The 12,623-nt window shown below is 38.9% G+C and overlaps 1 protein-coding gene across 2 annotated transcripts in view; it reads left to right on the forward strand.

Annotated features, from left to right (window-relative positions):
• Window positions 1-8,579, forward strand: part of triob (trio Rho guanine nucleotide exchange factor b) — a 254,419-nt gene extending 245,840 nt beyond the window's left edge. For both annotated transcript variants that reach the window (XM_061916202.1, XM_061916207.1), the window contains exons 56-61: window positions 364-485; window positions 632-710; window positions 801-1,001; window positions 3,985-4,123; window positions 4,212-4,398; window positions 6,574-8,579. In XM_061916202.1, the coding sequence (XP_061772186.1) occupies window positions 364-485; window positions 632-710; window positions 801-1,001; window positions 3,985-4,123; window positions 4,212-4,398; window positions 6,574-6,986 (1,141 nt within the window). In that variant the 3' untranslated portion in view covers window positions 6,987-8,579. The remainder of the gene's footprint in view (window positions 1-363; window positions 486-631; window positions 711-800; window positions 1,002-3,984; window positions 4,124-4,211; window positions 4,399-6,573) is intronic.
• The last annotated feature ends 4,044 nt before the right edge of the window (window positions 8,580-12,623 follow it).

A 12,623-nucleotide genomic window follows, 5' to 3' on the forward strand; every position in this document is an offset into this window, starting at 1 on the left:
TCCTTTCCTAAATTAAACTATTCCTTCTATTAAAGCATCCTATACCACTGTGGCTTCTAGTGTGGATTGAAGTACACTCAGGGAGTATATGTATGACAAATACTCCCTGGTTTTCGTCATCGGATTCGATGGACAACATAAGTAAGCAAGCAATGATGCTGAAGTTAGTCAGGGTTTTTATTTGCTGAAAGTCAGGCACATTGATTTTTGTTGCCCCCAGTTTGACACCTGTGTTGTAGTTAAAAATTAGCTTACATGTTCCTATTTATTGATGATGTGGCAGTGTGTCATATATTCTGTGCAGCTCAGATGGCACCGACCAATGAGCTGAAAAAGAGATGAAATACTTGTGTGTTTCTGCAGTGAGACAGGAGAGGCGACTCTGTGTATCCTGGCGGTGTCTGACGAGGACAGCGGCACGTACACCTGTGTCGCTATGAACGCGGCAGGTTCTGTCACCTCCAATGCCAGCCTCAGAGTGTCAGGTGAGCCTTTATTGGTGTGAACCAAAAGAAACACCTTATTGACCAGCGCCCCTTCCTAATAGCTCAGAAGGTGGTGACGACATGGCCATCAATGGCTGTGCTTGTTTGTTGTTTGTGTCCTTACTAAACCTTTTGTACTTTCTCAGGAACTCCTGATGATAACAGCAGTGCCGTCTGGAAGCGTGGTTTTGAGTCCCACTACACCGATATCTCTGAACTCGGAAGGTACGAATTCGATAATCAAAACCATTAGACTGTCAGTATCCACGTTGTATTCCATAGAAATGCAGTATAAAGTGTTGCTGCACTTTGCAGAGGCCGCTTCTCGGTGACCAAGCGGTGCGACCAGCGAGGGAGCAAATGGACGGTGGCGGCGAAACACGTCAACAAGAAGCTTCTGCGTCGGGAACAGGTGCTGCAGGAGATCCGACTCCTTCAGACGGTGGATCATCCCAACCTGGTCCGCTTGCTGGACACGTACGAGACGACAAGCAGCTATGTCCTGATACTAGAGATGTAAGTACTTCCGCTGTATACACTGCAACCTCGGTTTACAAACATAATTGGTTCTTGAACAGGGTTTGTAAAAAGAAAAGTTTTCATTGTATAGCAAATTTCTTTATAAGAAACAATGTAGACATTACTAATGGGTTCCATCCTTGACCAAAGTCCGTATTTTAGTAAAAGTTTGTAGACTTTTAACACAATACAAACGATTTACAGTATTGTACAGCAAAAGTAACAAAGGGGTGATGATCAACTTTCTATTTAATAACAACTCGCTGACCCATCCTCATATGCAGCCACGCTGCCAATATACGCACACACTGTCACTAGCCCTGTGGTGCGAATCGTTTTAAATTACGAAACTCCTTAACTTTAAAAGCCAGGTTTCCACAATGATTAGAATTTAAAAAAAATAGTTTGTTGGTTAATCTTCTTTGCGTGCAGAGGAAGAGGGGGAATGGGGAAAGGCATTGTCGACAACGCTGTGGATACTTGCTGAATGTTTCAAACAACACTTTTCTATTGGTTTCTGAGGTAGCAAACATAGAAAACATTGTGAAAAAGCTAAAAAAAACACTTAGAAGACACACGCCGTAGCTAACAGCAGCACTGAATAAAGAGCGGCAATCGATCATCCCGCCCATGATGGATGTTCTGCCGAGCACAAAATGGCTTCGCTGGGACGCATAGGTGGATGTAACGTCCGTACACTGAGACGAGGTTTGTACACCAAAGCCTATTTTTATTTGGTTTGTGTTTCGTAAATCAAAACGTTTATACAGTGTGGGGGTTTATAAATCAAGGTTCCACGAGATACGCTTCCAACGTTGTTTTATGCATACAAAATAATATTTGAAACATGTTTGTGTGATTGTAAATGTTAACTAAGGGCTAAATATTATATCCAATTTTGATGTAGCTATGACATTTTTTTACACATGGAATTTATTTTAAAGCACAGATTTGTTTAGTTGAATGTGATTTTGTTTTTGGTTTTGTTTATGGTATATAGGGGGAAAAGCAGTAAAAAATGGATGGACGGATGGATGGATGGATACTAGATCATAAACAAGTTGATGCCAGTTGGAGTACATTGTGATGGTTTATAACTGCAATTTTTCCGTGATACAATCGGACAGAAGTCAGACTTGCCTTTTAGCTGAAACTTTGAGTGAAACTTGAACCACTCCGATACAAGCAGTCCTGCAGTGTATTTAATTGTGCAAAGCTGGACAGCCAGTCAACATTTAAATGTCCTCCAATAACCACACAAAGTTGGCCTTTTCTTGTTTTTTAGTCAAGTCTTTCACATAAAGTAAACACAGTAAACACATTGCTGAATTTCCCCCAGGGATCAATAGAGTACTTTCTATTCTATTCCATTCTATTCTATTCTATTCAGTAAGCTATTGGCTACTGGGAGCTAGCAGCTACACAGCAGATCAGCACACAAAAGCACACTAGCTAGGCAAACTTTATTAAGCATCTTTAATTGAACAATATTGCTGCCAAAAACATGACATCTGTCAATTTAAACAAGTACCAAATAATTATAGTTGCATATTACTTACAGATACAAAATCTCCAAAGCAGAAGCGCAATAAAAAGTATCCACTAACAAACGTGTCCGCATCATTTAACATACTGTCATGAATTTAATTTAATATTGTGACCACTACGTCAAAAACAAATCTCTTTAGTTCAGAAGTATAAATCTGCCATAAGGTGAGTGTTTTTCACATACACCATGGTTCTGAGTAATTTCAGTTGATCAAACATTTTTGACAAAATAGTAAAAACATTTAGTACTATGATTTGTCCTAATATGGTATTTGATTAATATTGGTGTCAGCCAATATGGCCCCAATGTCGTAAGTGAAAAAGTTGCATCAGGGTACCCCTTAACAATTACAGTTGTATAAAACAGTGAAGAATACATTTAAATGACAAATTAACATTTAACATTACGTTTACATTTATTAAAAGATTTGTTGGCAAAGACAACAAGGAGTGGAGAGGAAAGAGGAGACATTAACCCCTTTGTACTTTGCTGCAAGTTATTTTATGAATGCAATGGTGTTTCTCACCTTATTTATCAAAGCTTTCACAGAGCAAAAAGTCAGTGTTCAAAAACAAGAAAAAAAATACAAAAATGAGGGTTATTTTATTTGAACTAAGCAAAATTATCTCCCAAGAGAACAAGAAAATTCGGCTTGTCAAGACTTTCCAAAACAAGTAAAATTAGCTAACCTCAGTGAACCCAGAAATACCTTAAAATAAGTATATTCTCACTAATAACAAGTGCACTTTTTGCTCAATATGTTGAAAAATATTCTTAAATTAAGTAAATGCTAGTGCCATTATCTTGACATAATGATACGCGCTCGGCATCATGATTTTTTTTTCATGCTTGAAGTAAGAAATTATTGTTTTAAAAAAGTATTTTCATACCATTGAGTGTTGATAACACAGCTTTGCATCAGTTGATATTCTAGTTTCAAGCATGTTTTATTCAATATAGGTCATAAAATCTCAGCTACAAGCTTTAATATCTTACTGAGATCATTAAGGACCAAAACACTTAAAACAAGTAAAACACTCTAACATAAAATCTGTTTAGTGAGAACAATTATCTTACCAGACAGAAAATAGGCAAATATCATCCTTATTTGAGATATTTAATATTACTTGGCTTTCAGTTTTTGCAGTGCACTTGCAACTTCCTTTGGCCCCATGGTGTCATGCTTTGCAATCATACTCAATAAACTAAAGCCCAAAGATTGAGTCACCAATGAGTGAGATTTTTTGTTAGGCCTCTTAATTCTGCGGAATATTTGCGAGGGCAGACGGACGAGTTTGTTACGTACAATGTTTGGCTTTTTGATAATCAAGACGAAAATCACGGCAACACCTTTGTTGTAAACCAAATCATACAAAATGTGGGTTTTATGAAAAACCGACGTACTAATAATGTATTGGCTGCTGTGTTCAGGGCCGACCAGGGACGTTTCCTGGACTACGTTGTGAGCTGGGGGAACCTGACGGAGGAGAAAGTGGCGCTGTACCTTCGAGATATTCTTGAAGCGCTGCAATACCTGCATGGCTGGAGGATAGCACACCTGGACCTCAAAGTAAACACATCTCTCACATCTTCGCAAACAATGTTCAATAAGCAATGAGTCCGAAGTGTAGCACATTTGTCATGTTTTTTCTTTCTAGCCTGAGAACATCGTGGTGGAACAAGTCTCCTCCCAGCCTGTGGTGAAGCTCACGGACTTTGGCGACGCTGTTCAGCTCAACCCGCCTTCTTCCCACATCCATCCTCTCGTGGGGAGCCCAGAGTTCTCAGCCCCTGAGCTGGTCCTGGGTCAGCCTGCCTCGCTGATGTCTGACATGTGGAGCTTAGGTCTGTCTGTCTTTACAACACAGAATTTTCTGTCAGAAAAGTACACGTGTAAGTCAAAATAATTGTACTACGCTAATGTCTTCCATATTTTAATCGAATTGGGATTTGTAAGGCATAGTATGGGCTTCACGGTGGAAGAGGGGTTAGTAAGTCTGCCTCACAATACGAAGGTCCTGCAGTCTTGGGTTCAATCCCAGGCCCGGGATCTTTCTGTGTGGAGTTTGCATGTTCTCCCCGTGAATGCGTGGGTTCCCTCCGGGTACTCCGGCTTCCTCCCACCTCCAAAGACATGCACCTGGGGATAGGTTGATTGGCAACACTAAATTGGCCCTAGTGTGTGAATGTGAGTGTGAATGCTGTCTGTCTATCTGTGTTGGCCCTGTGATGAGGTGGCGACTTGTCAAGGGTTTTTTTCAAAATTTTACCCATCTGAGAATATCCCTAAAAAAAGCTTTAAAGTGCCTGATTTGCGCTATCTGTGAAGCAACCGTCCATTTTCCTGTGACGTCATCCAGTGACGCCAATACAAACAAATGGTGGATAGCACAGCAAGATATAGCGACATTAGCTCGGATTCAGACTTGGATTTCAGTGGCTTAAGCGATTCAACAGATCACACATGTATTGAAACGGATGGTTGGAGTATGGAGGCAGATAGCGAAAACGAAATTGAAGAAGAAACTGAAGCTATTGAGCGAATAGCTATTGACGCTATTCGGCCATGTTTGCCTTAGCATCGCCGGTAAAATCTGTAGACCAAACGATCGTAAGTTTCGCATCTTGTGACACTGGAGCAACTTAAATCCGTCGATTGGTAAGTGTTTGTTTGGCATTAAATGTGGGTGGAGGGAAACGCTGGATGCAAATATAGCTACAAATGTACATGAAGCTAGCCTAAATAGCATGTTAGCATCAATTAGCTGGCAGTCATGCCGCGACCAAATATGTCTGATTAGCACATAAGTCAACAACATCAACAAAACTCACCCTTGTGATTTCGTTGACTTTATCATTGGAAATGCATCTGCAGGTTATCCATACATCTCTGTGCCATGTCTGCCTTAGCACCGCAGGTAAAATGTGCAGACACTCCGGCACATTCAATGGGGGTCTGGCGGCAGATTTCTTTGACTTTATCGTTGGAAATGCATCTGCTCTGCTTTGAGTGTCGCAGGATATCCAAATAATCTTGCCATCTCTGTAGTAGCATAGCTTTCGTTAGTAAAGTGTGCGGAACAAACGACTGACCATTTCATCGGCTTTCCCCACACTCTCGTATTTTGAACAAATTTCGCCCAATTTCTTGCCACTTTCGCATCTTTGGGCCAGTGGTGCAACTTGAATCCCTCCCTGTTAGTGTTGTTACACCCTCCGACAACACACCGACGAGGCATGATGTCTCCAAAGTTCCAGAAAATAGTCGAAAAAACGGAAAATAACAGACTGAGACGCGGTGTTTGTAATGTATTTGAGAAAATGGCAGCTTTATTACTAGGTGACGTCACGTTCTGACGTCATCGCTCCGAGAGCGATAAATAGAAAAGCGTTTAATTCGCCAAAATTTACCCATTTAGAGTTCGGAAATCGGTTAAAAAAATATATAATTAAGTTGCTCCATCGTCACAAGATGCGAAACTTACGATCGTTGGTCTGCACATTTTACCGGCGATGCTAAGGCAAACATGGCCGAATAGCGTCAATAGCCATTCGCTCAATAGCTTCAGTTTCTTCTTCAATTTCGTTTTCGCTATCTGCCTCCATACTCCCAACCATCCGTTTCAATACATGTGTGATCTGTTGAATCGCTTAAGCCGCTGAAATCCGAGTCTGAATCCGAGCTAATGTCGCTATATCTTGCTGTGCTATCCACCATGTTGTTTGTATTGGCATCACTGGATGACGTCACAGGAAAATGGACGATGGCTTCACAGATACCGAAAATCAGGCACTTTAAAGCTTTTTTTAGGGATATTCCTGGATGGGTAAAATTTATAAAAAAACTTCAAAAAATAAAATAAGCCAATGGGAACTTATTTCTATTGTTTTTAACCCTTCTGAAATTGTGATAATGTTCCCCTTTAAAGCATAAGAATTATCTTAGCGACAGTTCTTATCTCAAAACATTCCTAAGTTGACGGACCGCTGTACTCATTTTGGTGCACGTATGACTTGCAGGTGTGTTGACTTATGTCGTGCTGAGTGGCGCATCGCCTTTCCTGGACGAGAGTCTGGAGGAGACGTGTTTGAACATCTGCCGCCTGGACTTCAGCTTCCCAGAGGACTACTTCGAAGGCGTGAGCGCGGCCGCCCGCGATTTTGTGTGCCTGCTGCTGCAGGGAGAGTCCGACCGGCGGCCGTCTGCGACATACTGCCTACAGGACCCCTGGCTCCGCCCTCCGGGAGGGACGGACCGGGACGGCAGGTACGCCACGCAGCCGCGTACACCGTCTTCGCAGCACCACAGCGCATCACACCTGGACACGTCCAGACTCATTTCGTTCATCGAGAGACGGAAACACCAGAACGACATACGGCCCATCGGGACCTTGAAGGCCTTCCTTCACAGCCGCCTGCTCAACCACATGTGACAGGAAAGTACCTCGCCTGCTCTTCTTCCACACTGATAACATTCACCCTCGCCGATCCACAAGCTGCTGCTGACTGACTGATTGACATCTGCTGATAAACCCTTCCCTCCCAAACTTTGGCGTACCGCACAACAAACTGTTGGCATCCGTGCGAGATGTCCAACCCCGACTTGGCATGAAGACCAGGCTTCTCTTGCAGGTCGGATAGCGTTACAAAGAGGAAATAGAAAACTGTATAGTCAGGCTGCTTTTAGTTGACCACAAGAGAAGGCTGTTTTTGTAAAAAGAGATTACTTTTTGTAAGTCAAACTGTGTACAGTTAGGCAACAAACATGCTCGACCTTTTGTTGAAACAAAGGCTCTATAGTTCGTCTGAGGACAAAGTGAAAGCCGAGTGGCGCCCAATAAGGAGGTCCGCTTGTGCTCCCAGCACCGCGTAGGCCAAACCTTGTTTTCCATCGTCGTTACTTTGAGTGCAATAGTGCGTGTTGTCGTCTCCAGCACAAACTAAACCAACAAAAAGCTTCTATGATCTCCGCCTACGTCCGCCTTATTTGTAAATAAATCAATTTGGTTTGTCATTCGTTTCCACTGAAAAAAGGTCTGCCGTTGTTTGCAGGATGTTAGCGACGAACAAACGTAGACGTGCGCTCATCCCGCGTCGGTTCCCATGTGCAATGTTGCAGCTTTAACATGAATGCAACTATTTATGAAGACTTGTGTTGTAGCTGTATTCTTTGAAGACAAAAAAGCATGTACTGTGCGTACCTGGTACTGCGATAGACGTCTGTATTGTGTTAACTCTTTTTGTATTAAGTTCAGTATTAATATCTGCAAAACCCCATTGAAGCATGGGCGCAAAAATGTATGAAATGTGTATCTATTAAAAAAAGAATCAGGCACTTACGCTTTCATTTTTCGTCATTATGTTTCCGTAACAATACCAAAGTTGTCGATGCTTTGATTTCCAGTATTATTATTATGATTTGTCATGCTAACTTAAAGAGCGCAGAGTAAACTTAAAAGTTTGCGTAGTATTTTTTTTTTTATTTATTACTGTTTTCATAATGGTTAAATCGCTGAGGAAAAGCTGGACTTCACCTTGCTTGCTCTGTGTTTTCAATTCCAAGCAATAGTTTGGAAAATAAGAGACAACATTTCCCTTTTCCTAAATATCCGCTCTCGTGTAATGGCTCAAAATAAAACACTAAATCTACCCAACTAATTTAAGGAAATAGATCTACAGTATTTTTTATTTATCTCTGTGCTTCTGAGTTCCTTAAAATACAATCGGATTGAGTAAAATCATCTCTAAAAGAAATGACTCAGTAAAAAGGCAACTTCTTTGCTGGTGATGTAAAATTGTACAGAGAGGACCAGCCCAGATGTAACCGTCAGTCACGTGACTGTTTCATTTCTTCTTTTTTAATACACTGACAATGCGGCAATGTCCATTTGAATGTTGTAAGATGACTTCATTTTTACTTTTGCATGTAAATTTCTCTGTACAGAAGATGGTGTTCACATGTCACCAAGTGTTGTAAATATTTTAAGTTTGTTGTGTTATTTTGCCATTAAACGTTCAAGGAGCAAGTTACGCCTCACGTGCCTCTTTGCAGCCAGCTGGGGGCGCAGTTAGTCCGTATTTGTATTTTTTGTTTTAGTTCAGGGGTCACCAACCTTTTTGAAACCAAGAGCTACTTCTTGGTTACCGATTAATACGAAGGGCTACCAGTTTGATACACACTTAAATAAATTGCCAGAAATAGCCAATTTGCTCAATTTACCTTTAATAAATAAATCTATATAAATTAAAAAAAATGGGTATTTCTGTCTGTCATTCCGTCATACATTTATTTTTCCTTTTACGGAAGGTTTTTTTGAAGGGTACAAATGATGAAAAAAGAACACTTAATTGAACGGTTTAAAAGAGGAAAAAACACCAAAAAAAATGAAAATTAAATTATGACACATAGTTTATCTTCAATTTCGACTCTTTAAAATTCAAAATTCAACCGAAAAAAATAAAGAGAAAAACTAGCTAAGTCGAATCTTTTTGAAAAAATTTAAAAAAATTAATTATGGAACATCATTAGTATTTCTTCCTGATTAAGATTAATTTTAGAATTTTTATGACATGTTTTATATAGGTTAAAATCCAATCTGCACTTTATTACAATATACAACACATTGGACCAAGCTATATTTCTAACAAAGACAAATAATTATTTCTTCCAGATTTTCCAGAACAAAAATTTTAAAAGAAATTCAGAAGACTTGGAAATAAGATTTAAATTGGATTCTACAGATTTTCTAGATTTGCCAGAATAATTCTTTGGAATTTTAATCATAATAAGTTTGAAGAAATATTTCACGAATATTTTTTGTCGAAAAAACAGCAGCTAAAATAAAGAATTAAATTAAAATGTATTTATTATTCTTTACAAAAATAAAATAAAAAATACTTGAACATTGATTTAAATTGTCAGGAAAGAAGAGGAAGGTTTTTAAAAATCCTTTTTAAGGTTGTATTTTTTCTCTAAAATTGTCTTTCTGAATGTTATTTTTGGTTGATTGATTGATACTTTTATTAGTAGATTGCACAGTTCAGTACATATTCCGTACAATTTACCACTAAATGGTAACACCCGAATAAGTGTATGTGTGTGTGTATATATATATATATATATATATATATATATATATATGTATATGTATATATATATATGTATATGTATATATATATATATAATGTATATATGTGTGTATGTGTACACATATATATATATATATATATATATGTATATATATATATATATATATATATATATATATATATATATATATATATATATATGTATGTATATATATATGTATATATATATATATATATATATATACATGTATATATATATATGTATATATATATATATATATATATATACATGTATATATATATATATATGTATGTATATATATATATATATATGTATATATATATATATATATATATATATATATATATATATATATATATATATGTATATATATATATATATATGTATATATATATATATACGTATATATATATATATATATATATATATATATATATATATGTATATATATATATATATATATATATATATATATATATATATGTATATGTATATATATATATATGTATATATATATATATATATGTATATGTATATATATATATATATATATATATATATATATATATATACGTATATATATATATATATATATATATATATATGTATATATATATATATATATATATATATATATATATGTATATATATATATATATATATGTATATATATATATATATATATATATATATATGTATATATATATATATATATATATGTATATATATATATATATATATATATATATATATATATATATGTATATGCAAGTCCTTTTTCAAAAAGGATATTTAAAGAGAAACTATATCTTGTGAGACGATGTCGGCCAACCCCGGAAGCAATCTCAGCTATTTCGGCGATGAAATGGGGAAACGCCCGTCACTTTCACTTGAATCATTTGACGACAAGGGGTACCACTGGCTTATGCGGTATCGAATGTGTTCTACACAGTGTGAGTTCAAATATTTTATTCCTTAATTTTTTCACTATTAATATCCATCCATCCATCTTCTTCCATGTATCCGAGGTCGTGTCGCGGGGGCAGCAGCCGAAGCAGAGATGCCCAGACTTTCCTCTCCCTATCCACTTCGTCCAGCTCCTCCCAGGGGATCCCGAGGTGTTCCCAGGCCAGCCGGGAGACATAGTATTCCCAACGTGTCCTGGGTCTTCCCCGTGGCTTCTTACCGGTCAGACGTGCCCTAAACTCCTTCCTAGTTAGGCGTTTGGGTGACATCCTAAACAGATGCCTGAACCAACTCATTTGGCTCCTCTCGATGTGGAGAAGCACCGGTTTTACTTTGAGCTCCTCTCGGTTAGCAGAGCTTCGCACCCTATCTCTAAGGGAGAGCCACCTGGTGGAGGAAACTCATTTTGGCCGAAGGCGGATGGAAGCTACCCTCTTGTCCACTGGTTTGAACTCCAACATGCAGGCTTTGAGCCGGGGGGCAAGAAGAATTGCTACCCCAGCCCCCCGCCTCTCACTGTGTCCAACGCCAGTGTGGAAGAGAGTCCAGCCCCTCTCGGGAGAACTGGTTCCAGAGCCGTTGCTGTGCGTCGAAGTGAGTCCGACTATATCCAGCCGGAACTTCTCCACCTCGCGCACTAGCTCAGGCTGTTTCTTCTCCAACGAGGTCGCATTCCACGTCCCAAGAGCTAGTTTATGTAGCTGAGGATCGGACCACCAGGTGCCCTGCCTTCGGCTCCCGCCCAGTTCACAACGCACCAACCTCTATGGCCCCTCCCATGAGTGGTGAGCCCATTGGAGGGGGGACCCACGTTGCCTATTCGGGCTGTGCCCGGCCAGGCCCCATGGTGCTCGCCATCGTGCCCCAACTCTGGGCCTGGCTCAAATGGGGGAACCCGGTGACCCACGTCCGGGCGAGTTGAAATTGAGTCTCGGTTTTTATATTTCCATAGAAGTCTTCAAGCTGCTCTTTGTCTGATCCCTCACCTAGGACCTGTTTGTCTTGGAAGACCCTACCAGGGGGCATGGAAGGATCAGTGGGACACACAAACTCCTCTACCACGATAAGGTGGCAGCTCAGAGCTACTAATATGTTTTTTGCAATTTTAATTTTGACAGTACCACATAAGATATGTTTTAATTGCTGATGCGGGTTTATTGATTTTTAAATGCACCAGAAAAAAACTGTTTTGAACACTGTTTATGTGATTCATTGCAAAGTAGTGCGTAAACGTGTTTCTGTATAGTATTTCTCCAGCAATGGTCATGTAGTGACATAAATTACAGTATTTTGAGTATACTGTATGCTCGGTAGTGAGAGGTGTTCAAGTACTGTCCTCCCATTTTAACTTCAAATGATATTACATCTCCTTCTGCAGCCGTGTACAAACCATGTTTCCATATGAGTTGGGAAATTGTGTTAGATATAAATATAAACGGAATAAAATGATTTGCAAATCCTTTTCAACCCACATTCAATTGAATGCACTACAAAGACAAGATATTTGATGTTCAAACTCATTAACTTTTTTTTTTTGCAAATAATAATTAACTTTGAATTTTTTGGCTGCAACACGTGCCAAAGTAGTTGGGAAAGGGCATGTTCACCACTGTGTTACATCACCTTTTCTTTTAACAGCACTCAATAAATGTTTGGGAACTGAGGAAAGTAATTGTTGAAGCTTTGAAAGTGGAATTCTTTACCATTCTTGCTTGACGTACAGCTTAAGTTGTTCAACAGTCCAGGGTCTTGTTGTCGTATTTTAATGCGCCACACATTTTCGATGGGAGACATGTCTGGACTGCAGGCGGGCCAGGAAAGTACCCTCACTCTTTTACTATGAAGCCACGCTGTTGTAACACGTGGTTTGGCATTGTTTTGCTGAAATAAGCAGGGGCGTCCATGATAACGTTGCTTGGATGACAACATATGTTGCTCCAAAACCTGTATGTACCTTTCAGCATTAATGGTGCCTACACATTACCCATGCCTT

Source organism: Nerophis ophidion, linkage group LG11, assembly GCF_033978795.1.
Source record: "Nerophis ophidion isolate RoL-2023_Sa linkage group LG11, RoL_Noph_v1.0, whole genome shotgun sequence".
NCBI classification, from domain to species: domain Eukaryota; kingdom Metazoa; phylum Chordata; class Actinopteri; order Syngnathiformes; family Syngnathidae; genus Nerophis; species Nerophis ophidion.